The following is a 27715-nucleotide window of genomic DNA, read 5'->3' as shown; positions in this document are numbered from 1 at the left end:
ATATATGCTCTAAATTAGACTGCAATAATTACTAAGCACCTCTTAATCATATTCCTTGACCAAGCACTTCTTACCGATGTTGACAGTAGGTTCTTATCAAGTCCAACTTTTCCGTACTAAAATTAAAAGTATTACATCTGATCAGATTAATAATGCTATGTCGAATGACTCAATAAAATTAAACAGGTGTATGGCACAGATAAATTTATATTTGAACTTTGCTATAACGAGATAATCTATTTCAATCTTTTACTTCTCTTTATGCAAGGTGAACTAACATACTTAATCTGCCCTATTCTTGTACATTAGTGTGATATTGCATTAATACAGGTGTTTTTGAATAAACATACTATCAAAAAATTTTTAGATGTTGTATTATATTTTAGAATCTGACAAAGCTGAAACTATCCGACTTGACACCCACTTCTCTGTTGAACTGGTTTAGTAAGTTATATGCTAATCTGTAATGTTAATGCTCTACAGCATTTTCAATCTAATACAATATGCAATTCAAAGCCATGGTTACCTCAGATATTGAGAAAGCTTTAGATAATTTAGACTGATTTAGTAGAGGAACTGATTTATGATATCAAAATATAACATTCCTAAATTACTGTGAGTGTCATCATACAGTTCATGACTAAGAGATCTTTTAACATATTCTTAAAAATTCTTTTGTACTGCAGGCGTTCCCCAGGGTTCTATATTAAATTCCGTCTTTTTCGGTTTATATAACTCTACTATTCCCGTCCCATTCTAAAGTATAAAAAAATTTTGCTCCTCAGATTATTGTGTGCTTTTCATGAAATTCCGGTTTTCCTACAGGATCTCCGAGAATCTCAATAATCATATTAGAATACTTTCCCAATGCAACAATTTCTTGATAATCAAATTTTCATACTTTCTCGTCAGAAGCTTCTAAAGCAAAAATTTTAACTCCCCCATTGGGTAAAGGTAAGGCAACCTGACAATGCTATAAAGGTGGCTTAGTCCAGCTTGCAGGATGACAGCTCAGTCAAATCGGTAAGAAAAGAGGCCAACAGAAAACACAGTTTCCTGCTCGTCCTCAGAGCCACAACCACGACAAAGGTAATTATAAGGAAGATCTAGTTTTATAGCATGCCTTTAAGTAGTTCAAGTAGCTGACTGGTACGTTTTTTGTCCAAATTACACCAAGTAAACCTAGAGATCTGACAGCTGGATTCGTCAGTCCAGTGTTGCTTGGCTATGCTTAGATATTTTTTTTATTGCCAGTTTAGTTGTTGTTAGTGGAATGTCAACATCTGAGAAGTGAATGTCAGGGAGAAAAGCACCAAAATGAGTTAAACCTTAACGCACCTAACTAGATCATTGAAGGAAGCATGGCAGTTTTGAGTTATGATTGATATGACTGAAGTGCCTACCAGCTTAGTTATCCGAGAAGATTGAAATAGTTTAATCGCGGTTTTGTTGGCTGAGGACACATTTTACAGCGTAAAGGATTGCTATTAGTGTTGTTTAATCGAAGCGAAAAACCAACATTCAGTCTCTCAGAGAAAATGACACAGCCAATTCGTTCATCTATTTTGTAACCGTCTGTGTAAATGTCTACCGTATTGAGAGAGACTACTTTGTCAAGGGTCCAGTCTTCCCTATTAGGAATTAGAGATTTGAATCCCAGGTTAAGGTCTAGGTAAGAGCACTTAGCCTTTGTATCTTTGAAAAAAGGATTATTCGTAACTGATTGCACTTAAGACGTTGCGCTGACTAGCAATACTCTCCCAGAATCGATGAGTACCTTATGCCGTATGTACCTCATTTGAAGTAGTAACCAACACCGCTATTTACATAATTTCCTGTTGAATTGCTTTATGCATAATTGAACATATGTTATGTGGTCCCAGTACTTGCTTGATGAGATGGTGCACTAACTACTCAGGTTGCAGAGCATGTAGTAGTAACCTTCATTAGAGAATATATCTGTTATATCTGTTAGTATTTCTCAATATATTCTCTGTCACTTCTTAATTTAGAAAAGCTTACTAATATAAGTTTGATCTGTTAAATCTACTTTAGGCTATCAATGAGGCTATCAGTATTCACTAAACTTTATTTTCAAGGCATTCATAAGAGATGGTTTTAGTAGGATCAAGCCTTTTAAAGGTTTTGACCTGTCAAAAAACAGGTCGAATTTTGGTTGTAAATCCGGGTTTAGCAAACATCAAGTTAAATATTATAGACAAATGTAACAATATAAGATTTATTTATTCAGTAATCGATATAAATTATAACATGACATCAAATCTAAAATACTGTATAGACAACTTTCTATTGTTGACAGTTGGTAGGATGATAGGAAGCTATCTTATTTTATTCTATTAAAAAGCTACCTGTGTTAATGTGTTATCTTCTCATATATGTACCATATCTTCAGTACCGTATAAATCGAAGATAAAGTAGTTCATAACTCTTGGATCTTTCTAGATTTTTCTTCATATAGTATAAAAAAAGAAAATATGAAAGAAAATAAAAGAAAATATTTAAGATAAAATAGTTAATAATTCCCGGATCTTACATTTAAGGCAGACGTAACAAATTAATTGGAATGAAAATAAATATTTTTATGTTTCTATATATCTCTGCTCTTATCCTGTACATAACCAGACACTAATATATGTATGTATAAACATGTGTTTATATGTAATATAGGTCATTTGTTTTGACCAGCCTGTTGAAAGGACAGACAGTGAGGACACAATCAGCTGATTTTCTGCAAAAGTATTAACAAACAAATCGTTGTATATATACTAAGCGTCTGTATACAATTTACACACATATTAGAGTATACATAATATTGCATATGTATATACATGCACACCTTTGTTTCCATAGAATCGACTGATGTATTCGACAGTATTGCCAAACATAATAAAATTCGAATAAAATGCATGGCCTTCACATTTGAGGTTGGCGCAATTTTTTTGAGGGTGAGTTCTATCAATAAAATAAAACTTTTATATATAGTATATACGATGTATATGTATATGTCTTTGATTCAGAAATAAAAGCCTTACTGTCCGAAAATATGGTCCAAAAACCGATATAGATATCGTTAATTGTAGATGGTTTTAGGTTAAGGTTTATTAAATTTATGCAGAATTCATGTTATATATAATTTTTTTATAGAATAGTTATGTTATTAAACTTTTTTCTTTGTAATTGACAAATATAATACACCGCTATAATACACGACTATAAGTGTTACTATTATTTTGAAGAAGAATTGACCCAATAATTATTCTTTTTATATATGAATAATTTTTATTGTGCAATATATACCCGTACATTATACAAATATAATAACAATTCTTTAATAATTTATTTCGGAAAAAAATCTTGAACGAACGAAAATCCCGTCTGTTAGTATGGCTGGTTGGTGTCAGTAGATTAGTCCCTATGAATAAATTGAAACAAATACAAAAGGATTTTATTAGAAATATTTAAATTCTTTATTAAAACATATAATTTATTATAGATTATTATTTTATTTACTATATTATTTTCATCTATTAGTTATTTTACTTAAATAATAAAAATTAATTTTGAAAGTAGAGAACTTAGATGACCATAAGGACACCTACGGCCTTGGGCAACAATTATAAATTATATTTATATATTTATAAATGAGAAACTTCAAAATATGGCTGTAAAATATAATACCCTCTTTAACTTTTTTTTTTATTTAATTATTTTAAACTTATAATAATATTTAGTTTGAAAGTCGATTTTTGCCGCGCACACGACGTTCTTTCTGACTTGCACGATTTATGACCCATTTACACAAAGGTTTTTCACAGTAGGATCTAAGAGTGTGGTTAATATTTAAATAGATTAAACGAAATCAAATGAAAAGGAATGATTTCACAGCTCAATCGTTTTAGAAGGCAATACAAACCGATGTTATAAACTAGATTTTATAATTATTTTCAAATATCTACATATATTTAATGAAATCAATAATAAATTTGAAGAACGTCTCCAGCAAAAAAAAAATTTTTTTTATAAATAAGAAAATACATACCATCTATTAGGATTTTGATCATTACTTCTACGTTATCTTTACATTGACCATTTTTTTTAAATATTTAAAAAAATACATTTTAATATAATATAATAAAATAAAATTTAATAACAATATATAACAATATATTTAATATAATAAGATATATATTTATTTTATGTAATAATATGTATTATATTATTAAATAAAATAAAATGTATTTTATAATTAAATATATTTTATTCCATTATTAAATAAAATATAAAAATATATTATAATTAAATAGAATATATATTTAGTTTATGTAATAATATGTACTTTATTATTAAATAGTATATAAATTTATTTTAATATTAAATTTTTATACAAAATAAAAACACATATGTTTAATATATATATATAGATAATATATATAGATATATAGATATATATAAATATGCTCAGTTGTAATCAGTAGAAAAACTCACGGTCCCAGAATGATTTCTTGCCTTTGGCGGGTAAAGTGAAATACCTATTTCACATAACTGCTTTAGTTAATTTTGCCATCCATGTTATACCAATATGTTAGAAATTAACATACGATTCGTACATCTGGGAAAACTTTTTCTACCGAGAGTCAGTTTAAGTACAATTTTTATGTTCGTTTTTTAAATCTCGAGCAAAATGTATAACACTCGAGATTATTTTACAACACTCGAGATTATTTTATAACACTCTAAATTTTTTTCTAGAGTAGCCTTAAGTCAACAGCTGTATTATATGACTTGACGGATAAAATTTTATTTAATTCGACATTTATATTTATGAAACATATCAATGTTCACTAAAGCTACTACAAAAATATTCAAATACTCTAAAAATGTTCAATTCAGTAACAAAATTTAACAAATCGAGAGCAAATGTAGATTGAATCCAGATTTACCTATGGCATTAGTAAGTTCTTTCATTGTTAATTCAAATACATTTTACAATTACATTTAAAACAATTTAATAAAAAATGTACGGCTTGACTTTGGCCGCTTGTTGCTGGGAATTAAATCCAATTAGATAAATTTTACCATATATCACCATCTGATAAACTTACACCCGATGTTGTCATTAGAGTTCAATAATATTTTTATTTGACTTTTATATGATACCAATATTATATTTAAATAATAAATATAATACACCATCAATCTATATTGATTCTATAGGATCCGTAAAAAATATGCTTGTAGAGATATCAGCTTGTGATTATATTGTGCATTAAGAATTGCTTAGAGAAGGCATAAGTGAAAGAATTATACATAAAACAAATACAATTTAAGTATAATTTAGTGTTAAAGAAATAATGTATTAAAATGCTGCTTTGAGTGGCGACTGACTGACAACTCTAACTATTCTTTTTGCAATAGCTCATCATTCAAATATCATAAACTTATGCCTGGTTTTCACTATGTCATTTTAAATGACAATTATAATTGACTCGTGTGTCAAATGCGTTTTCATTATATGACAAGAATGTGAATATGACATTATATGACTACCCGTTTTCATTATACTGACAATATTTGACATTGAAAATGACATAGTGAAAACGAGGCATTACCAATTTAATATACGTTTAGTTCTATTCTCAACAATACGTTCTCACATATTTTATCAAACAGCCCTTAAAAAACATATTTCTGATTATATCCGTGTTGAGAGGTCCAACAAGGAGTGCTCATTTATTTTTTTTAGTTTTAAAATCTTATACTTTGTGATTATAATAAATAAATAAACTTGAAATTAGTTTTCAAAAATCACACTAAATGTGCATTTATTTTAGATACTGCCAAATATCAATGATCTTTGAAAACACCTATCCTAACTTATGTTTTTCATATTATATTGATTTAAGAAATTAAATACACAAAAGAATAAAATAATTTTGAAAAAAATGAACAAACAGAAAAATGATAGTCATTCTTTGACACAATTTATGCCAACTATAGTCAAAATAACTAATTATTAAATACTTTGAAGAAGACATAAGTTTACTCGAAAATACATTATTACCTAGGATTGTAACATAAGATTATATTATATTAAAGAATAAATTAATAATTAAATTTGAATACAACTTCTTATTAATTGCAATAAATTATGAGGTAGTATTGTTTTTTACCTCGAATTCTTAATATCTACAATATAAACGTGTTGTATATAGGAACATAATGTATCTCTAAGATATAATAAGCTTACGATTTCCTAATAACTGTGAATAGGAAATTACTTTTTTAAAAATTAAAAAATTAAATTCAAATTGACTAATTTTATTGAACTAATCAATAGAATGATAAAAATTTGGAAAATTAAAAGCCCTTAATTACATAGCATACTACAAATTACATCGGGCTTAACATAATCAATTTAATTAAAAGCACACTATCAATGATAATATGCATTTAAATTAATATTTATGGTTTTTTTTATATATATATAAATATTTTAAACATCCTTAAACATGATATTAAAAATTATTTTATCTTTATATATAAAAATAAAGTCATTTGTGTCCAAAATGTTAAGTTGATTTAGCATTTCACATAGAAATTGTATGATGGTTTATAAATATTTGAAATTTACTGCATAAGATATAATTTTGTTCTGGCTAGTATATATACAATCATTCTTAGTAAGTAAAGAGATCATTAAAATATGATATTAGTTGCATTAACATATTGTAGGTTATGTACAGTTTTATAATATTTGATGATTTACAGAATTTTACTACAAATATATATCAAAATATATAATAATAATTATAATCAAAATATGTTATATTTAAGAGATTTCAGATATAAAGTCCATTTAATCCATTTAATATCCTTTCGTGCTTTAATATTAATATCACCATTATTTTGAGTGCAATATTCCATAGGAATTCGAATTTCAATTTTGCTTATAACAAAAGTTGATGCCTTAAACAGAAGATTATATTAAAAAAATTTATTTATATTATAATTATACTCACTTATAGTGTAATGTATTAGTTTGAAATTAGTTTAGTTAATTACAAATTTATCGGTATTTTCTAGCATAAGTCTAGATCAACTAGACTAATACTATGTAAGTGAATGCATCACGGTTTCAATGATTTTATATTCATACTATAAGCTCCAATTTCCTATAGTTTATGGCGTCAATTTATAGATTGTGGTCACTCAAATCTAAAAAATATTAAATTCGTGTTAGCATTTCTTCATTATTATAATGAAATATGTTTACTTAACATACTTTACATAAATAATGTTAAATGATCCAAATGTCGTGGAAAATTAGTTTAGTGAAACTTTGTTGCGAACAAAATATGGTTTCCTGACTGCTGATTGTATTTAACGGGTTTGTATTAAATGCGTTGCTGAGAGAGGTGCAGACACGCTTCCACACCAGATTTTACTCTTATATATTATAGAAATTATAGAAGAATGTTGTATGAAAATTTTATGAACATCCTATTACTTATTTATGTCTGGAACTACAAATTGTTTTGTGATGTGTTTTAATATTTTTGTTATTATATTGTTTTAATAGTTATATTTTTTACTTTTTTATGTAATGATAATGAATTTCATAAAATTTATTATTTATTTACTTCTATATATGTATATTTATATTATAGCGAATGCCATTTTCATTTCTTCCATTGTCTACGCGGAGTGTTTGGTAACATTGACTATAGCTGATTTCTTCTGAAAATAATAAAAATTTAATTAATATAAAAGTTTTATGAATGATAAAATTTATACTTCTCTGTTTTTGTAGACTTTAGTCTATAGTTTTTAGGTCGTTTTTTTTTATTGTTGCCTTATACGAGTATAGGCCGCCTGAGCTAGTAAGCAGCACTCCAGGGATCTGTTATTTTCTTTACATAGTTTAGTTGTGTGTAGATTAGTTGAACTAAACTAAATTTTCGCAAGTACTGCATTGTGTTTGCATTAATTATATTATTCAGATTGCTATATAATGTGAAACTATATTTAAAATCATATTTTTTTTATGCTGTAACAGGTCATTACAGGACCTTACTGCAGTCAAGTGTCTATGTGTGTCTGAACAATTGCTTCAGTACAACTTTTGTTGTAATTTAAGTCAATATTTTCCAAATATTTTAGACTTTTATATGTTTAAATCATAATGCATCGTTTTTCTTTTAAATTTAAAGGCTTCTCTAAAGCATTTTTTACAAATCATATCATGATTTATCATAACGATTGTTTTCTGATATTTGAAGTAGTTGAAAATTTTAATAGCAATAAGTTGCACTATTGATATATTCCATTCTCAGGATCATTAATTGCCGTCAACTTATCACGAAATATGTTTACTCTATAGTAGACTCACAAAAGTTTGCTTTTATATATCACAGTAAAAACCGGTAATGTTTTCTATAAACTTATTTTATATATTATCCCTCCTTAATCCACACTAATTATTGCGAAATATATATAAACATGTATTCAAAAGGCTATAAAATTGTTTACAAATTTGTTGTTTTTAAAATATTAGAGGAGTAGAATGTAGAGTACGTATTTTAACAGGTGAATAACACATAACAAGTGCTTAAGTGTAGAGCAGGGTTGTTCTTTAATTAAATATGCAAGAATTAGGTTCATTTAACATATAAAATATATACAAAAAAAAGTAACATCTGCTAAGTTTTAACTAATTTAAATTACAAAACAAGTAATTATAACAATTTTTCAAGATAAAAGCAAAATTAAATACAACAAGAATGTTATAATATAATATAATAAGATATGATAAAAACAATAGTTTAATCAAGGAACAGATATGTTACTAATATTAATATATTCATTTTAACTTTAGCAATCATTAGAAGTAATTAAGGTTTTCAAAACATTTGTTAAAAACATGTTAATATGGCGTTTACACTGACCTCAAATGTTTGATTTGGCTTAAAAATAACAAATGAGAAATAAATGATTGATTTCTGCATACAAAATTCGATATGAGCAAATAAAATCCACACTCGCGCAATGAATCTCATTTTATCTAAATGAGTTTCAACGCGTTACAAATGAGTTCCAAATGCAAATGAATACATTGAACATACCCTAAATGTTTTATAAATGAAAAAGCTGTTTTTGACACATTTACAAAAAAAAGTTGGCACAATCCAATTAAAACTATTGTGCACAATGTGTTTGTAATTATATAAAAATGCATATATAGCTCAAAATAATACAACCTTGCATTTAAACATCAATAACTCCAGTATTAAATCGTTATCACTCGTTTTTAAATAATTGCACTTTATCAGAAAAAATATTTAAACTAATATTATTGTTGCTGTTTTAACAGAATATTCGCATGGTTTTTGTGTGACGTTTGCATGGTAAATGCTACTAAATGCTATACATTTACCGATATTAAATCGAAAATGCATTAATTTCGAGAGTGTGGGGGCATGCTTGAGTATCAATTTGACACTTAAATGACACGTTTGATATTTATTTATTACTTTAGTGACTAATATCAAATAGTTAACGGTCACTTACCTTAGTGGGCATTGTAAAACTATGTCATAAAGGATTTGTTATCGCAAAACTTAGTTTCACTTTCGCGTAAAAATAATTTTTATTTATTTAATTTTTATTATTTTGATAGTCTCGACAACTCTACATGAAATTTGAGTATTTGGCAATAATGTCAAAAGGCAACATTTGACAGCTGTCAATTGTAAACAAATTTGCGGCACGTTTACTGGTTTGTAGTGAATTTTTGAAGCGCGTAATCTATTTCTGTTTTAATTAGTTGTATATAATAAATTTTATTAATTATGGAAGATTCAGAACCTTTTTACGATTTTTGTGTACCGTATAATAAAGATGAGACTGCATTTCGTGAAACCTTAAAAGAGTTGTTTGAATGTAAGTAGTGTGTTTTTGTAACTTCGGGTGCAGTTATTTTAAGTTAAAAATACATTTCTAGTGGGATACAAAACAATTGCAATAGAAGAAATTTTTACACATGGTAAAAAAGTGGGAGTTAAACTACCGCGTGATATGTTTCCGAAGCCAGTTAATATTGAGCATTTGCGAGATGAATACAAAACCAAAATGAAAATTCTACAACGGATAACAATTATTTACTCAGAATCGTCTGTTGCACATGCTATGGTAAATGAAATATTTTTTTTTTAATATTTATATACTAATTTGTTTTCACCTTTAAGTCAATTTCTTCAAATATAAAAATGTACGACATAATTGCGGGACAGCCCAAAACAGATGCAGCTTTAACTGTAAGTTAAAGATATAAATAAGTTATTTTGCTCTAACTTAATTTGTTAATTTTTAAGCATTGCTGTGCAAATTTCACCGGTGAATTAATAACTTTCGATATTGAAAATGGTGCAAAATTATTGGTAAACCACAAATCTTATTCCATTGCTTGTAACCGTGGCAAATTCTTCGAACTTAAATATGCGCCCGCCATCAGAGATTCTAATGTACGCAAAGATCTTATAAAAATTGCACATAATTATCGTTTACGCGATAAGCCCAAAAATGTCATAATTAGTAGTGGAGCGAATAATGCTTTTGAAGTTCGGTCACCTTATGATATAGCCAATTTGTAAGTTTAGTTAGCATTATTTCTTAATAATATATTATATTTTATTGCAATATATAATCAGAATTGCGTTTTGATGAAATTTAAAACTACTTAAAGTTCATCATTTTAGATACACAAATAAATGAGCAGTGTGTCTTAGCTAAACATTAATTCCTCTATCAAGTATAGCACACGCTCAGAGAATGTAAAAAGATTATTGCTATTATTGCTTGTGTTCATCATGAACATTTGTTATAAGTTATTAATTACGTGTATATTTTTTTTCAGATCTTTAATATTTGGATTTTCTGAAGATCAGGGAAAGTGTGCAATTAATAGATATGGCCGGCAATTGTTTTTAAAAGCTTGTAAGTTTAATCAGTGGACACTTCACATTATTATTTATAATATTTTTTAGCATCGTTAAAGTATTTATATTTAAATTGCTGTATAGGTGCTCGACGTATTGGAAAAACATTTATGTACATTAAAGGCTCTGGACCAGTTGTATTTTCAATATATGGAGAGGATGATGCAATTAGTGACGAAGAAGATATGGAAGCTGAAGAAGGTGCAGATAGCGACGAAAGTGATATGGAAGCTGAAGAAGGAAGTATAGCTGATACTGAAGAAAAAACAAATGACGAATTGTTAGAGCAACCCTCTAAAAAGTTAAAAACTGCATGATTATTACATGTATTGAAACTATAGAATAAAAAGTTTATTATATAAATTAATAAAATAAATTATTATATAATTTATGTACAAATAACTGTTGGAAATTAAAGTTATATAAAATGTTTGTGATATATATAAATTATATAAATTGTATGTGATATATATAAATTCATGTACATCTAATTTCCTAATATTAATTACATGACTTGAATATGTTATGCCTAGACTATCATTATGATAATACCTGTCTTAAAACTATTATAAAATAGAATTCATTTATATAAAAATGACTTCTTCAAACAAATAAACCTCGAAACGTCAGAAATATTTTTATATAGAATTAAATTATGTAAATCTATTTAAGAAATTCAGAATAAGTAAAAAAATTTAACTAAAAACAGTCCTGTAATAGAATTTATGTATTTGATCACAAAGCTGACTGATAAAGAAAACTCAGTGCGTTTATTTGTAAAATACAATCGTACTCAATAGTATTTTGTACAAAAAAAATTATTAATAAGTCTTAAAAAGAAAAATCAAAAATACAATATCTTTCATTTAAACTTTATTAATATATAATAATTTATTAGCGGGCTAATTGATCATTTAAATAGAAATAAAAAACTATAATTTATTATTTATATTTAAAAATAAATAATATTTTATTAAAATATTTTTTCGATATTTTGACTATCTTCGATAGTCTGGAAATGCTTTCAGACTATAATAACTTTATTAATATATATTTTTTTTCATGGTTCAATTTTTGTTTCATTAAAAAAACATAGTGGTACACCGTATAGAACTCTGCATTTAAACTCAGAGTAACATACACTGCTTTTATAGGTTTAACATATTTTTGGACATACACCGCCCCTCGAGTATTTTACACAGATCACCTCTGTTCATACAATCAAATACTTTAAGGAAGTCAATAAAAGCCACATATACTGGAATTCGTAAAATTGCTCTAGTATGATACTTATGATATTGATGGGATCTATGCAAGAACGGTTTTCTCCAAATCCGAACTGGTTACCACACGCAGACTAGCTACGACGGCGTCAGAAATATGTACTAGGACGATTCGACTTAGTATTTTACTTGATATGGAGAACAACAGTATGATCGTGGTAATTATTGCAATCCTCTGAACGTCCTTTTTTAAGTATTTTGATCAACATATTTTAATTCCACATGGTTGGTGTGGGTATTCTTCTCTCCAAATTCTTTGTATAAACGGGTGTCAAAGTGTTACTGACTTCTCTATATTGCAAAACAGTATTTCTGCACAGATTTTGCACATATTAACTACCCGGCATATTGTATTCCACGGTAATTGCGACGGGATACCTGTCTGTAAGGAAAACAAGATTAGTTTGATGCCTTTGACTATACATAATGGTCCTCAAGTCCGTTGCGATGGGACACCTGTCTGTAAGGACAACAAGATTAGTTTGATGCCTTTGACTATGTTATAGATACTGCTTCTTAACTGCGTTGTCTTGAAATCTGTAAAGAAAAAATTAACCGGTTTACAATATTAAATTTGGAGGATTACGCTTTTATTCATGTATTTACGTTTATCTTTAATAATTCATAAATCTTTATTGGAATTGAATTCGAATTATTGAGGCTGAGAATGTAAATATATTGTGATGAATACTTTGATAATCCAAGTAAGCATTCCAATTTTGAAAGTTAAAATATTTTAATATTTAAATAAAAGAATAAAATATTTTTTTATAAAGTATTTGTAAAGTAAACTAAAAATATATAAAATTGCATCTGTGGTCAACTTTGTATAAATTCAGGGAGGAGCAGTCTTCTGAAGGGTTTTGAAAAATAGTTAGGCTTAACTGAATCTTCTGCAATGGCTGATGAATCTATTGTCGAAATCATAAATTCGCTAATGGAAGATTTTAGTAAATTCGCCAGTGATGAAAATGGTATATTTATTATGAAAAAGTTTAAAACGATGATAAATTGTATTTGTACTTATTTGGAGAGTGGCAAACCTGAGGGTATATTAAAGTCTTAGCAAAATAACTTATTGCATCTTATGACTTTTCTTTGAATTTTTTTTTTTGTAGATATAAAGCAAGTCTCCAAAATTATAAGAGTTTTGGATAATATTCGTCAAAGTATGAACTCATTGGAAAATTGTAGTGAAGATGAACTCATGTCTCTTTTAAAAGAAGAAGAGGAAGACTAGACGTTTCTATCAGTTACTCTTTGGTTATTCGTAAAAATACCTAATCTATGCAATTGTTGCCTTAAACGCAGATGCAATTTAAACTGTAAAATGAAATTACAAGCTAAATCTAATAAAAGTCATTTTAAATTTACATACAAAAACTAAAACATTATTTTTATTTTTTTGCAAAAGATACTCTTCATCTATTCTTTTTTTAAATTATATATTATAGTATAATGAAAAGATTATGATTATTACTTATGGTTTAAGCGATAATTTTCTTTGAAAATAATGTTTATTCTTCAACAATATCAATTTACTTACTTAATAGAAATTCAATAGAATGATCATATCCACATATGGTCAGAATTATAAGGCTCCACTAAATATTCTTTAATTTATCGTTTGACATTTGTTCAGTTAAAAATTCTGACTGCTTTGTTTACTTCATCGTCTTCCTAATAATTTTAAAAAGTGTTTATGATGTATTACTATTTTCTATTAAATCAAGTTTTTTTGCTAATAATATGAAACCATATTCATACAACATGGAAAATCCATGTTGAGAAATCGGATCTTACAAAATCTGATTCGAGTCATTTTATAGTTCTTACTTAAAGTAAAGATATCACTGTTTAATAAATTTTGATCAGAGCTCACAACAAGTAATAACTTGGGAATAATATATTATCAAAACTAGAGAACATGGTGATCCATGCCATCTACACAGTAGCACATTTGATATAGCTACCAAGGATGTTTATCATTATCTTAGTAGAACATTATACTACATCCATTAATAAATTGAATTTTTTATAAGACTGAATGTGAATAATTCAATTTATCCGATAAGAAACAATTCACTTCAGAATTCATTGCTGTTCCATCGATGTCTTAAAACGTTATAATAATAATTATTATATATAAGAAGATATACAGAAAATTTTTTGTTTTTTATTTTTTTTTAATTTTATATTTTTAATTTATTTTTGTAACTATATTTTATATAATTATCAACCGAATATAAAATTTATCTAAAATTAAATTTTGAAACATCTGTCTATGGATCACTTTTTTACAAGCGGAACACATTTTGACAAAATCTGACTTCAATACCTCCGATTTGGATAATATTTTTATGAACTACTAATTTAAAAATAAAAATACCCACATCTCGGGAAAATTTTTTCTAAACTTTTTGGTCAACTTATATGGTATGTTCAATTGATAATTGAGTCTGGCAACCGTATAACTTTAACTTTAATGGCTACTTCTCTTTTATCTGAAGTTTAAATGAAACTTCAGTCAAAGTTGAATTCGTTGAAAACACTGTGTATGACCATGCTTCAAGCCAAATCGGAGGTGATGAGGTCAAGAACCCTTTATCTTGTAAAAAGAATAACCCATATTTATCAAGTGTATGGATTAGTTTTTCCTGGTTTTGTTTGACGTATACGTAATTATGAAAAATGGCAAATGGCTCGACGACTGTTTTGCTGCAGAGAACAATCTCGTATGGTATTCATAAATTAGCTGAAAGATGGGTGAAATATCTAGGAACTGATGCCCAATACTGTGTATTCTCGTAAAAAAAAAATGGTTTCCCTTGAAAACTACTATGTATACAAATCATAAATACAAATCATTATACTGTATAGTTTAGCTACATTTATGAAAATAATGTTTTAAATAATATAATTAATTTATAGAATTTTTTTTTTTATTTACTTTATTTAACAATATGTCTTTAACGAATCTCTTCAATTCAAGTCTAACAATAAGTTTTAGAATTTTAAAGACTAATAACATGACATTATTAACTATTTTATTTAAACTTACTATAATAAAATATAGACTGATTTTTAAATTATTTTAAGTAGCCTCTGGAAAGCAGGATGGCGGGTCTGATATTCCGTTTAACTTTGGAAGTTATATTAGCAAGAGGTCTAGCCAGTGTATTTACATGGTTTTCAAGATTTGAAAGATATAGAAATGAATACAATTTAAAAATTTTCAATAAAACTACATTTTATAGATTTCTTAACAATTTAATTGAAACAATATAATTTACATACATTTAATTAATATAATTTACTAATTAAAATAATAAACAATTATTTAAAATACAATAATTATGTCAAAACTGAATAATGCCATATTTTATTTAAAACTTGGATGTGAACCAGTAATATTTTCGTTTAGTGCAATCAATAATTTTAAAATGCTGGTATATTTGTAAATTTTTTCTATTTAATATATTATTTATTTCCTTAATTCAGCAAATTCTTTCTAAACATATATATCAATCTAATTTATTTCCTTTTTATAGTGCAACGATTCAGAATTAATAAATTTAATTAAAAATTATTATAAAATATTATATACATTTTTTTTATAAAATAATATAATAATATAGTAACTTTTATTATTTTAATTTTTTAAACTATATAAATTTTTTTATATATTTTTTTTATTATTCTTATTTTCCGCTCATTAATATAAAAAATGGAATATAAGAATAGAATAAAGAATATGATAAAGATTTAAGAGAAGAAACAGATGGAATAGATTTCAACACAATAATTAAATAGTTTTTAATTTAAGTGTTAGATAGAGAATATAAAGAGTGGATTCATAAGTAAAACTGTACCATATCAGAGACATATCACGCCTAAGTGTTTTATGTGATTTTAATTTTGCTAATTAATTATGATAAAAATTTTAGAGAACTACATTCGGATAGATGGCAACATTGAAGAGCAAAACTATAATATTGGCCAGTATCTAATCTAGAGTTCTGTACTTTATTTTTCTAAATTTGGTAAAAATAAATGAGAAATTTATTGTTTTGAAAGACTATAGTTATTAAATTATTGTCCATTGATTAAAATGTTGTTTTGTGATTAAGATAATGCTGAAATTAATATTATTTATAACAATAATGGCTATTTTAAAACAGTTCTTTTGCATTCTATGTATTTTAACGCTTGAACAATGCTTCTAAATTGTGAAAAATTTACTTTGAAAAAAATTAATCTGTTCGCGAAGTTCATACATCACTTCGTCCATTTTGCGGTCAACATAATCGGTCTAATGAGCAAGTAATTTGTGGAGTTGTTGATGTTTTTCGCACTAATTCTACACTTTTCGATTAAGCAGCATTAAAACCTTCACTCCTTCTCTGACAGGAAACTCTTTCTTGTTCAGAAAGTACTAGAGTTTGCTTTAACATACATGATCTTAGCATCATTTTGACCAATGTAAACTCCATCCATTCCAATCATAAACCTTAATGCCCCCGACATCGCTCTTTACAACCGCTATGGGGGTATGTAAAGTGAAGAAAAGTGCAATAGAAAATACTAGAGTTTGCTTTAACATGAATGATCTTAGCATCATTCTGACCAATGTAAACTCCATCCATTCCAATCATAAACCTTAATGCCCCCGTCATCACTCTTTACAACCGCTATGGGTTTATGTAAAGTGAAGAATAGTGCAATATATCAATAATTTGTTTCAATTGTTAGTACATAAGCATAACTGTAGTTTATCTTATATACTATAAATACATAACAATTGTATGACGCTCAAGCGGTAAGATGCTAAGCATTAATATTAAATGCTGTACCAACTTTGACAATTAATTAATTAAATTTGTGGAAGCAAAATAGAAAATATTATAAATTAAACGAAAATTATAATAATACGCCTGTGAACGATGTGCATAATAAACAATAAAAATAAAATGTAATTTAGCGCATATAGCGCCCCGATTATCCTGGTGAAGAAGAGAAACGGTAAATGGCGATAGTACATTGATTATCGTCAGTTGAATACGAAATCCATACCGGGCTCCTACCTTCTCCCACCGGGCTAAGTTTATAAGTGGTCTAGACCTAAAGAATGGTTACTGGCAAATACCAATGCACCCCGACAGTAAACAATATAACGTTTCAATGGAAAGTTATGCCATTTGGTCTACATTCTGCGCCTACTACATTTCAGCGAGTACTTCATTCGATAATTGGACCCGAAATGGAACCTTTTGCGTTCGCGTATTTAGATGACATCATTATTGTTAGTCGTATTCGTGAAGAACACTTTAAACATGTCGAAGCAGTACTCAAAAGTGAATTACATTTAAAAATCAATCCTAATAAATGTGAACTCTTCAGATCGACATTATTTTGGACACATGGTCAGCGTCAAGGAAATTCATACAGATCCTGAAAAGATTTCAGCAGTAAAAGATATAAAATCCATAACAATTGACCGAGGTCCCAGTATTACAATGTCCCGACTTCGACAAACCATTTTGCTTGCAAATCGATGCTAGTGCCTTTGGTCTGGGCGTCATATTGACACAGCAATTCGAGGAACGAGAAAAAGTGATCGCGTTCGCTAGCCGCCGTCTGAATAAAGCCGAATGTAACTATTTACCAACAGAAAAGGAATGCCTAGCTATAATATGGAACATTCGAAAGATGAGTCCGTACTAGGAGGGATATCACTTCAAGGTTATTACCGATTATCTGTTTTTGATTAACTCAAATCAAAAGAAAAACAAAAAGTTGAAAAATTATTAAAAAGACACAAACCATTGATCTATAGGGAACGCGATACTCACACAAATACTAGAGCTGTAGTTTATGAAATAAACACGACTAAAGATCAACAAATAAACTCAAGAACTTATAGGATGCCGCCGAAACATAAGTAAGAGTATTATTATTCGAAAGAGCAGAAGTAAATATAGTTCTCCAATTCTAATTATTTCTAAGAAAATTAATAATTCCGAAATCGATTGGTAGTTGACTATGAAGATTAAATCAATGTCTGTCAGTGCGGTGTCCCGCCAACACTGTGCAGTGTTGTTCATAGCATACATTCCCTTCATCGGCAAATGCATTTTTCCAAAAAGATCGAAGCCGCGTAGTATCAAATCAATTGAATGAAATATAGACAGTTATAATGCAGTTTTTATTTAAGGAATCGGTTACAAATATGAGAACAATGAGAACAATTTTAAGCCGTTAGTCAACTTTTGCAGTACAAAACGGACACACTCGATTTGCTAGCCTAAATGTGTGACCAAAATTTATAGTTTTAAGACGCTCAATGTTAGTTCTCTAAATGTAAGTTAAGATTTTGACAGAAAAGTTTATGATTTCCCACACAGATTTAATAAAATATGCACTGATTATGGTTATCACAGAATTAGGTTATAAACTTTTCAGATTGAGAAATTTGAACACCTTCAAATATTGACGAACATATTTTTCATTGAAAGTTTTTTTTTTAACATAATGTCAAGACCCTTTCTCTTGGATAACAGAGAAATGTTTATAGATTTTATATGTTCATAATATTAAATATACAATATACATGTATATTATATATGTTATATAGAATAATAATGTTTAATATAACATATATTAACATCATATAATACAACATACATTAAGACTGAAAAGTTTTCGGAAATTCTCATTTAAAATTCGCGCGCTGTATATTTTTCGATATTTTAAGTTTATGTAGTTTGGCAGCACTGTCCTTAATTACTATGCCAAAATGAGCGCGATCTGTCAGACAGTTCGTTTACGGCAGCTGTTGAAACCAGTTCACCTCAGTAGTGCGTTGCGAAATGTCTTCGACGGTCGTACGACCGTCCTGAAAGGCTTTGTACCACTCATAAACTTGAGTTTTCGATAAAACTGATTCCCCATAAGCCTTTTGTAGCATTCGCAACGATTCTGCACACGAAATTTCGTTCGAAACACAAAATTTGATGCAAACTCTTTGTTCAATATTTTTTTCCATTGTTTTTTTCGCAACGCACTACTGAGGTGAACTGGTTTCAACAGCTGCCGTAAACGAACTGTCTGACAGATCGCGCTCATTTTTGGCATAGTAATTGAGCCTAATTGCTGCCAAACTACATAAACTTAAAATATCGAAAAATATACAGCGCGCGAATTTTAAATGAGAATTTCCGAAAACTTTTCGGTCTTAATGTATATAGCATCTATAAAAAAAACTTTCTTGTCGTTTACTTAAGACGTTCATTTAAGAGAGATCTCCGAAAATTTTATTTTAGAAGAATCGTCTACTCAAACGAGTACTCTGTGTAATAGGATAGAACTTCTGTTACGAAAGTTTTCAATGTATAAAAATCATATTAATAATATAATTTATAAATATTGAGCGGAATTAGTTTTATATTAAGATTTGATAGTTATATGGTTCATTAGATAGTATCTCTAGTTAAAATATGCAGTCTTTATAGAAGAACACTACACTTTTTTAATAACTATATTCATTTCTTTTATGTTTTCTCGATTTTTCTCTTAAGAAAAATCTATAAGAATTATTTCTTCTTCGAATCATTTTTCAATAGTTAAATTACATAATTTGCTATTGCCTCAAATCAATAAATATGATTTCCCTATTCAATATATATCTAGTTTGTATAATATAGGTATGAAATATTTTAGCTTACATAACATATTAAAAAATATTTATAAAATATATATAATATAAAAAATTTTAGATTAAAATAATTTCATATATGACATAGATTTAATAGTTCTTATCAATACAATTATTAAAAATTTTACTAATAGATTTTAGATGTTTTCAAGATTTTTTTGGCCATAAATTCAGAAAAAGTTCTATAAAAATAAATCAATCGTTGCACTATGGTATATATACAATATCAACTGTAGTTAGTTTCCACATTTACGCTTAAATCAATTTTTTTGCCAATTATTTGGTATTCACTTTCAATTTTTTCTAAATTCTCAATTCCTATGTTCGCGACATTTATCTTCTCTTCAAAAAATTTTGCCTTAGCACGACGAGATTTTATTAAAATTTTGTGACCGACACAATCACAATTTTCGGTGTAGCATTTGTCCCGACAACATATTCTGCACAAACGATAAGGACATTTAAATCCTAATGGATTTGTGCATAGTTCACAACTCTCCAAGTTGCGATCATGTTGGCCATCCGGATTATGAGGACGTCGCATACGACGACGCAGTTTCTTCATACGCTTCCTTGATATTTCATTACCTTCGTTATCATAGAAATGCCGTTTAATACGATTTGGATCCTCAGCGAGTTTTGCCTTTTCGGCTATAATCTGTTTATGCGTTTCTGGTGGTATTCTTATATATGGTTGACAGAGCCAGTAGGGAAGTAAAATGTTTTGCTTTAAAAGTGTTAAAGCAAAATGAAATATTAAAAATATTTGATATATAATTATAGAAATTAAAGCACTTACCCCCTCCACCTGTTGTAAAACATTAGGATCCATTTCTTCTTGTTCATAAGTTTGTTCACCATTGTGATAGCATTCATATTTTTTTTGAATTTTGGATACAACGTTACGAAATTGTTCAATTTGATTAGCCAAAGCAAGTTCTTCTCGGAGATCGCTGTTCGGTCTTAGGTTCATTCTAATACAATACAATTATCATAAATAATGTGAGTTATTCACAAAGACAATTTCACTTACAAATGATGAAATATTTTAAATAAATGTCCACGTATATAAGACACTGGACATGGGTAGAGTTCAGCAAAATCCAAATACTCATTAGCGATATCCCAAGTTTTAGGTATTATGCCTTTAAAAAGTGTTGGATTATGTAAATTACCTTCGGCTGTCATGACTCCATCGACACCTGTTTCTTTTAAACAATGTTGGATATCCTCCAAACAGAGTATGTTTCCATTAGCGAACATCGGTATCTTTATGTTTTGTCTAAATAGTTTATTCAATATTAATAATGTTTTATAAATATTAGTGAAAAATTTGAATTTATAAGTTATAAGTTTGGTTAGAACTTTGCAATTCCAACAACTGGTCTTCAAAGAAATGGAGCACTGCAAAAATGATATATCTATTATACTACTAACTGATCACAATTGAATGAAATAAACTCAGTCTCTTCAGGGTTCTTCTAAAGAAGGTCAAAATTTCACTTGTTAAGAATTTTTCAATGGAGGAAGACGATAGGAACACTCGGTTTACGACTCTCTTAATAATGCAAATCAAAAGAGCACAGATAGCAGATAGAATATTTATATGCCTAAATATTGATGTATGTAAGTATGAATACTTAAACGAGAATACAACTTTATTAAGGAAAAATTTGTAGTCAGTTAAACTTGAATGACTTAGTCTTTATCATAATTTTTTTTTATATTAAAATATGTGACATATATTCGACTTCTTCATTGGGGTCCCTTCATCGGTTTTTCATTTAAAAAATTTTAAATACTCTGAAAATATTAAATAGATCCATTATGTTTTCAAAAAGTATTTATAGTGCTAATATTAGGTCGGTGAAAAGTATTCAAAGTTTTTTTGTTTGCTGGACTTAAAAATGCAATAATTTTTTCAGATACGACATTCTATCTTCTCAGATAGATTCATATTGTTAAGATGGTAGAACAGTATAAGGTGACCCGTCAGATCTGTCATGAACCGTAGCTCACTTTTATTAAGGAGAAAAAAGCGTTTTACAGTCGGAACTTTATTGTAGAATAAGTTGGTTCATAACTAATTCTCTAAGAAAAAAAAAATTTGTAACCAAAAAATGTCGAGACACTTTGAGTTAGGACTACGGAGGTGATTTATTCTAAAAATTTTAAAATAAAGCTATGACTACCAGAAAGATGTGTTAAAGTTGACAGAATATTACGTCTACCCGTAAGGAGATAATTATTCTATTGAGATTTTTTATGATTTTTCAGCAGCGATTTGGATCATGATGAGAATACCGTTCGTTGTCTAATTGTAAGAAGTGCTCAATGAGATTTATTCCCATCTTTTTATGAATATATGAATGTTTTCTGTACAATTTGTGATAGTTGTTACCACAAAAAATCTACCATCGGCGTTGGGAACCCAAAACTATTATAGATATATATATATTGATATACTAAGGTAAATATTATACTCCACAATGTGAAACATATCTTTGTGATAACCCAGTATAAATCAATTTAACTTTATATAGTTTTATTATTAAATTTATCTAACCTAACTTCTTTTATATACGACCAATCAGCAATGCCAGTTAACGGTCCTTTTTGATCTCGTGTACGACCATGAACAGTAAGTAACTGACAACCAGCAGCTTCTAACATTTTGGCATATTCAATTGTTCTTTTGCGATCCTCGAAAATGCGAATTTTGCAAGTAACCGGTATAGAAAGATTTTCATGTAGTGTCTTGACTAAAAATATAAAATACATTTTATATATATTATATATATATGTATATATATTTTAAGTACTTACCGATTTTTCCCAACAATTCCCACTCATCCTGTAAAAATGCACCATAATGTCCACGACGAGCAATAGCCTGTGGACAGCCTAAATTTATGTCTATAGCATCACAATAATCTTGGGCAAGTAAAGCTGCTTCTAGCAAAGTTTCTGGATCATTACCACAAAACTATGAAGAAATTGGATCAAAATGTTAGTATCGTTATATAGATTTTATATATACATTATCATGAATTCGTAAACATTATTACGAATTATATTTTCTAAAACTCTGATTTATGTTAGAGTTCCTAATGTATTGTGATATCTAAAAATTTTTTTATATATCAATTTTACAGTTTGACATGGGATACCATAATTGTGTAGCTTAATCCATTAAAAAGACATCAAGAAGTAAGAACAATTTTGAAATTGCGCGCGTGACATCTTCTTTAACGAGTAGGGTTTATTTTTAGTAATGGTTGCATTGCAATGGTTGCATTGCAATATTATGTTTATGTATTGATTTTTGCACGGTAACGAATTTAAAGCATACTTTAATTGAAGGATAACTCTCCATAGGAAAAAGTAAACGTAGTTTTTTTTGGATACTTTGAATGAATGGTTCGTTTCGAAAATATACTTCGATATTCGAAATCTGTTTGGTTCAGAAGCGGAACAGAAAAAAAGGCTTTAAATGCGAATTATATTAATATCATTATTGGTTTGTTTGAAAGAGGAGATCATAAAAAAATGATCCTTATTGATGAGGAAGAAGAATGTATTTTCCACAAAAGTTTGAGTCATATGATATCATATGTGATTTTTATTAGGTAAGATTTATCGAAAATCCGAAGATTTTCGAAAATCTCTAACTTTCATTCAAATACTTTTGGACTATGCAAATCGCTGCAACATGTCAGTAGGGGAATTGAAACAATAAAAGTAAGTATAAGTTTGGAGTGGCTGTCTTTCAATTTTAAGATGACGTTCTTTTTAATAATCTATTTCTTCTGTGTGTAGCGTAGTGGGAACAGTTGTTTAAAATAGTTGGCTTTTCGAAAAGCTATAGTCAAATGAGCGTGATCAAATATGGTTTTGTTGAATCATGGAGAATTATATGATTTGGTTCAAAGTACTTCAAAAGCCGATATTCGTCAAAAAAGGTGACGGTATCTGTTTGGTGGGATGTCAAAAGAAAAAAAAAAGTTAAGGTAAAAAGTTACCTTATTACCTGTACCAATTGAATGGTTCACTTAAATAGAGAAGAAATTGATTAATAAAAAAGATGTAGTGTTTTGATAACTTGACAAAAGCTTTTATAATTAAGTTGAACCTTCGCATCATTATTTATTCCGGTCGATACCAAATATTTTAGACGATAAAAATTTGCTTGTGGTAGGTCAAAAATCACATGAATCAGTTTTAGTTAGTAAAGCGGAAACATTTTATAAATATAGATTCACGCTATTGCCAGAAAGGTGACAGATTTCATATTATAATATATATTTATTTATTTTCAGAAAATCGAATTTTAGTTTTATAATATAACCTAAAGAATCTTCTATTATATCCCTTTCTTCTTTAATGCCTTTTATAAAAAAAAAACCAAAATACTCTCAAAACAACCTTTTATTATAGTATAATCACTTCTAATGCCTTACATACCTGTATAATAAGTGGTCTATCCTCAGCACATGTTTGTAAAGCTTCTTTACGGTATTTTGGATCATTGGCAAATAAGTTGCTATGAAACATTGGAGTATAGCAAAGATGAGCACCATGTTTACGACTCAACATACGCCATGCCAGTTCACTCTGATCGACCATCGGTGCCACCTGAAAAATTGAGAAATATTTACAATTTGAAATAATTTGTATTTATTTGAAATTTTATTTCGACTTAATTTAAATACCATAACTTACCACGTATTTTGGAGAACCTAATATTTTGTGATAGAAGTCATAACCACCAAGTTTCGTGCCATTTTTTGAAATTTCATTATTCATGTTAAGATGGAAAAACACCGAAAAACTGCAAATAAAAAAAGAAAATTTATTTATTTTAAATATATTTTTACTTAAATATTTACGTTCAGTTAAATTAAAGGTTAAAATTTTACAACTACAATACAATATTTAAAACCATGTCTCCACTTGAGGGTGAAGTCAAGCAGAGCATACTAATTACCATATTAGCAAAGAATTGCCCATATTTTCCTGCACTTTCTTCACTCGCTGGGTGCTACTGCTACGTACTTGATTTTCGGGTAAAATTTGCAAATTAGTAAAATTTGCTAACTCGCTCCAACTGAGTCCACGTGTAAGAGGTTTTATTGTCTTGATTTTGTTTCAATGGAAATTTCGGATTTCCATCTACGTCGAAGCACATACACAATCGTCTCGAAAAGACATTGTTAAGTTCATAGTAACGCAATCGAAATTCGCAAATTGTTCCAAAGGAGCTTGCTCGTTGCGTGTGCTGCTTCTATGGACTACCACCACCGAACGTTTTTACTACTAACTGTGCTACTAATGTGATTCCTGCAGTGAATTCTACCGTAAAAACTTTCTAAAATTCCCTCAAATTAGTGTATTGTGTATGGAATGCAACGGTATGGAAAATGAAGGAGGGAAAATGCCATATTCGTTAGTTACTCTTCAAATTTCATTCAGAGACCGCATTGTTCATTACGATTTGTTTCAGGAACAACAATTTTTCAAAAAAGGATATTTTATGAGTATAAACTTTTTGTAGTTTTCAAGTTTTTATTTATCTTGAGGATAAACAGAAGACACAATTCATGCCATAATTCATGAATGGAATGTTGCAATTTTAACTTTACTTAAGTAGTCTATAGCGAATATGGAATGGAAGGATGATGCTATATTGCTCTTGCTGACAGACTATTAAGTTGATATATTTTTATATATATATTTAATGCATAAATTATTCTAAATTAATAGTTTGCAAACTGTGATTGACTACACATGATATTCCCCTGACATCAACCTGTGCAACTTTTTTCTGTACCTGAAACTATTTTTTTTTTAAACATTTAAGCATCTTTTATTGGATATGAGTATTACAATCTTAACGAATTGTTAATTTATTACTATTGCTGGGTTGTACTTGATAGATATTAAGTATTACGTGTGCGGGTTTACTGAACCAGTGTTCAGCTCCCATAATGTCGATAGAATAACTACTTTTCTTTATTGGTCATAAAATCAAAATCACTGAAGAAGTTAAAGAATGCCACAATCACTAAAGAAAATATATATGAAGGCGCTTCGAATAGATCTATCTTAAAAAAAATTTGATTGATTGATAATTTTTTGTGTGTTTATATATCATAAATATATTCTAAATATATTCTAAGTATAAATTAAAACATTTCAACTAAGTTTTGCTATTTCTTTTAAGTAGAAACTGTGTCCATAAAAGTTAACACATTATCTAAGTATAGTCGGGATATAATAAAATAAATTTGTAACCATTTCTTTTGTACCTCTATCAACTTTAACTGAGGTTCTGTCATATATATATTAAACAATTGTCTGTGTTACTTATGACAAGGTGGCTCCATTCATTATTAGAAAACTTAAGAGTTATTAAAATATAACCTCAGCATTATATGCTAAAAGCTTCATGGTGTATCAGAAATGAAGATATACACAAAGACTTGAGAGTTGAGAGTGTGCAAAAATATATCAATGACAAAAAGCTAAAACTGTTCGATTCTGTAGATGCTTAAACTAATTTAGAATTACACAAAATTTTTTATATATATAGACTTACGAAGTTCAAAAAACAAAGTAATTCTGCGTCGTGTTATAGCAGAGAGTATTAGAAACTAAAAAGTGTGACGGGCCGAGCATGCTTGGGGTATAGAAAAACAAATAAAATCAATAGCTAGGATTATTTTCTTATAAATAAATAAGTTAACAGGGCACAATAGACCCGATGACCGCTGTGCCACATCCCCTGACAAATAAGTTAGCAACCAAAACGAGTGTACTGAAAATTAACATATGTTTCGGGATACACCGAATCCCAAAACAATTCGGGAACCAAATTGTACATAATAATATTAAATTTCTTTAAACAAATTATTTTAGAGTGAACAGTTTTATAGATTTTATGAAGAGGCTATCTTGCATATTTAACTATAATATATTAATGGATTTAGCTTGATGCAATACTTTCAATCTTGTACATCAAGTGATCTCTTAACTTTATCATTCCACCAATGTTCTTTCTTATGAGCTACTCCCTACATCTGCCGTCTGCCATATCGAAGACCTGTTTTGCTGGATTATTGTCAGTCATTGTGGTGAGTTAGCCAGAACTGTTACATCTGAATTAGGTATGAGCTATACGAGCTTTATCTTGACTTTAACATCATTCAACCAATTGATTTTTAGTGTCTTCATGGGTTTGGTCTTCTCGTATTGTCATTCATTGTGACGAGATGACCAAACCCACGAAGAAGCTGAAAATCAATTGATTGTATGATGTCAATGTCATGATAAAGCTCATATAGCTAGTACTTAATGCAGATGTGACAATTATGGCTAACTCATACACTATCTCACAAAGAACTTTTGTAACGAACTTTTGTCATTATTCAGCTAAACGGACTATAAAATTTCTCAAATGTTATAAAACACATTACTGCAGAGATTTTTAAATTGTAGAAAAATAAAAAGACCAAACCAGATCCATAATGAATTAAATTATTTAAAATTTGTGCTTTTTTATTTTTTTATATAAAGAAAGATTTAAGCCGGTAAAGTAGACAGACTTAATGGTTTAAAATGGTTTAAATGGCAAAGAAAAAAATATGTATAGCATTCATTCAAAATCAGCTAAGCATAAAAATCCAAACGTTTCTTATTTTTTT

At 28.3% G+C, this 27715-nt stretch overlaps 2 protein-coding genes and 1 long non-coding RNA gene across 5 annotated transcripts in view; 1 reads left to right on the top strand and 2 right to left on the bottom strand.

Moving 5' to 3' along the window:
- Positions 1-6859: 6859 nt before the first annotated feature.
- Positions 6860-7592, bottom strand: LOC119690142. Its single transcript, XR_005253564.1, has 3 exons — positions 7304-7592; positions 7041-7236; positions 6860-6987 (listed from the first exon to the last, which is right to left on the bottom strand). It is a non-coding gene; the product is annotated as an uncharacterized LOC119690142 (long non-coding RNA).
- A 2168-nt stretch (positions 7593-9760) lies between these two features.
- LOC119689168 (ribonuclease P protein subunit p30) lies at positions 9761-11372 on the top strand. The gene is made up of 6 exons (XM_038103933.1): positions 9761-9960; positions 10022-10209; positions 10266-10334; positions 10392-10666; positions 10934-11013; positions 11100-11372. The coding sequence occupies exons 1-6, from the start codon at positions 9870-9872 to the stop codon at positions 11330-11332; spliced, it is 936 nt and encodes a 311-aa protein (XP_037959861.1). The 5' UTR covers positions 9761-9869; the 3' UTR covers positions 11333-11372.
- Positions 11373-20134: 8762 nt separating this feature from the next.
- LOC119687395 (tRNA-dihydrouridine(16/17) synthase [NAD(P)(+)]-like) overlaps positions 20135-27715 on the bottom strand; it is a 105719-nt gene continuing 98138 nt past the window's right edge. For all 3 annotated transcript variants that reach the window (XM_038101688.1, XM_038101689.1, XM_038101687.1), the window contains 7 exons: positions 24735-24843; positions 24477-24647; positions 22839-22998; positions 22579-22774; positions 21046-21294; positions 20812-20986; positions 20135-20739 (listed from right to left, as the gene is read on the bottom strand). In XM_038101688.1, coding sequence (XP_037957616.1) covers positions 20239-20739; positions 20812-20986; positions 21046-21294; positions 22579-22774; positions 22839-22998; positions 24477-24647; positions 24735-24818 — 1536 coding nt within the window. In that variant the 5' untranslated portion in view covers positions 24819-24843 and the 3' untranslated portion in view covers positions 20135-20238. The remainder of the gene's footprint in view (positions 20740-20811; positions 20987-21045; positions 21295-22578; positions 22775-22838; positions 22999-24476; positions 24648-24734; positions 24844-27715) is intronic.

This window comes from Teleopsis dalmanni, chromosome X (genome assembly GCF_002237135.1).
Source record: "Teleopsis dalmanni isolate 2A chromosome X, ASM223713v2, whole genome shotgun sequence".
Lineage (NCBI taxonomy): Eukaryota > Metazoa > Arthropoda > Insecta > Diptera > Diopsidae > Teleopsis > Teleopsis dalmanni.
Note: the sequence above shows the minus strand (reverse complement) of the source record. Positions and strands in the feature narration are given on the sequence as shown.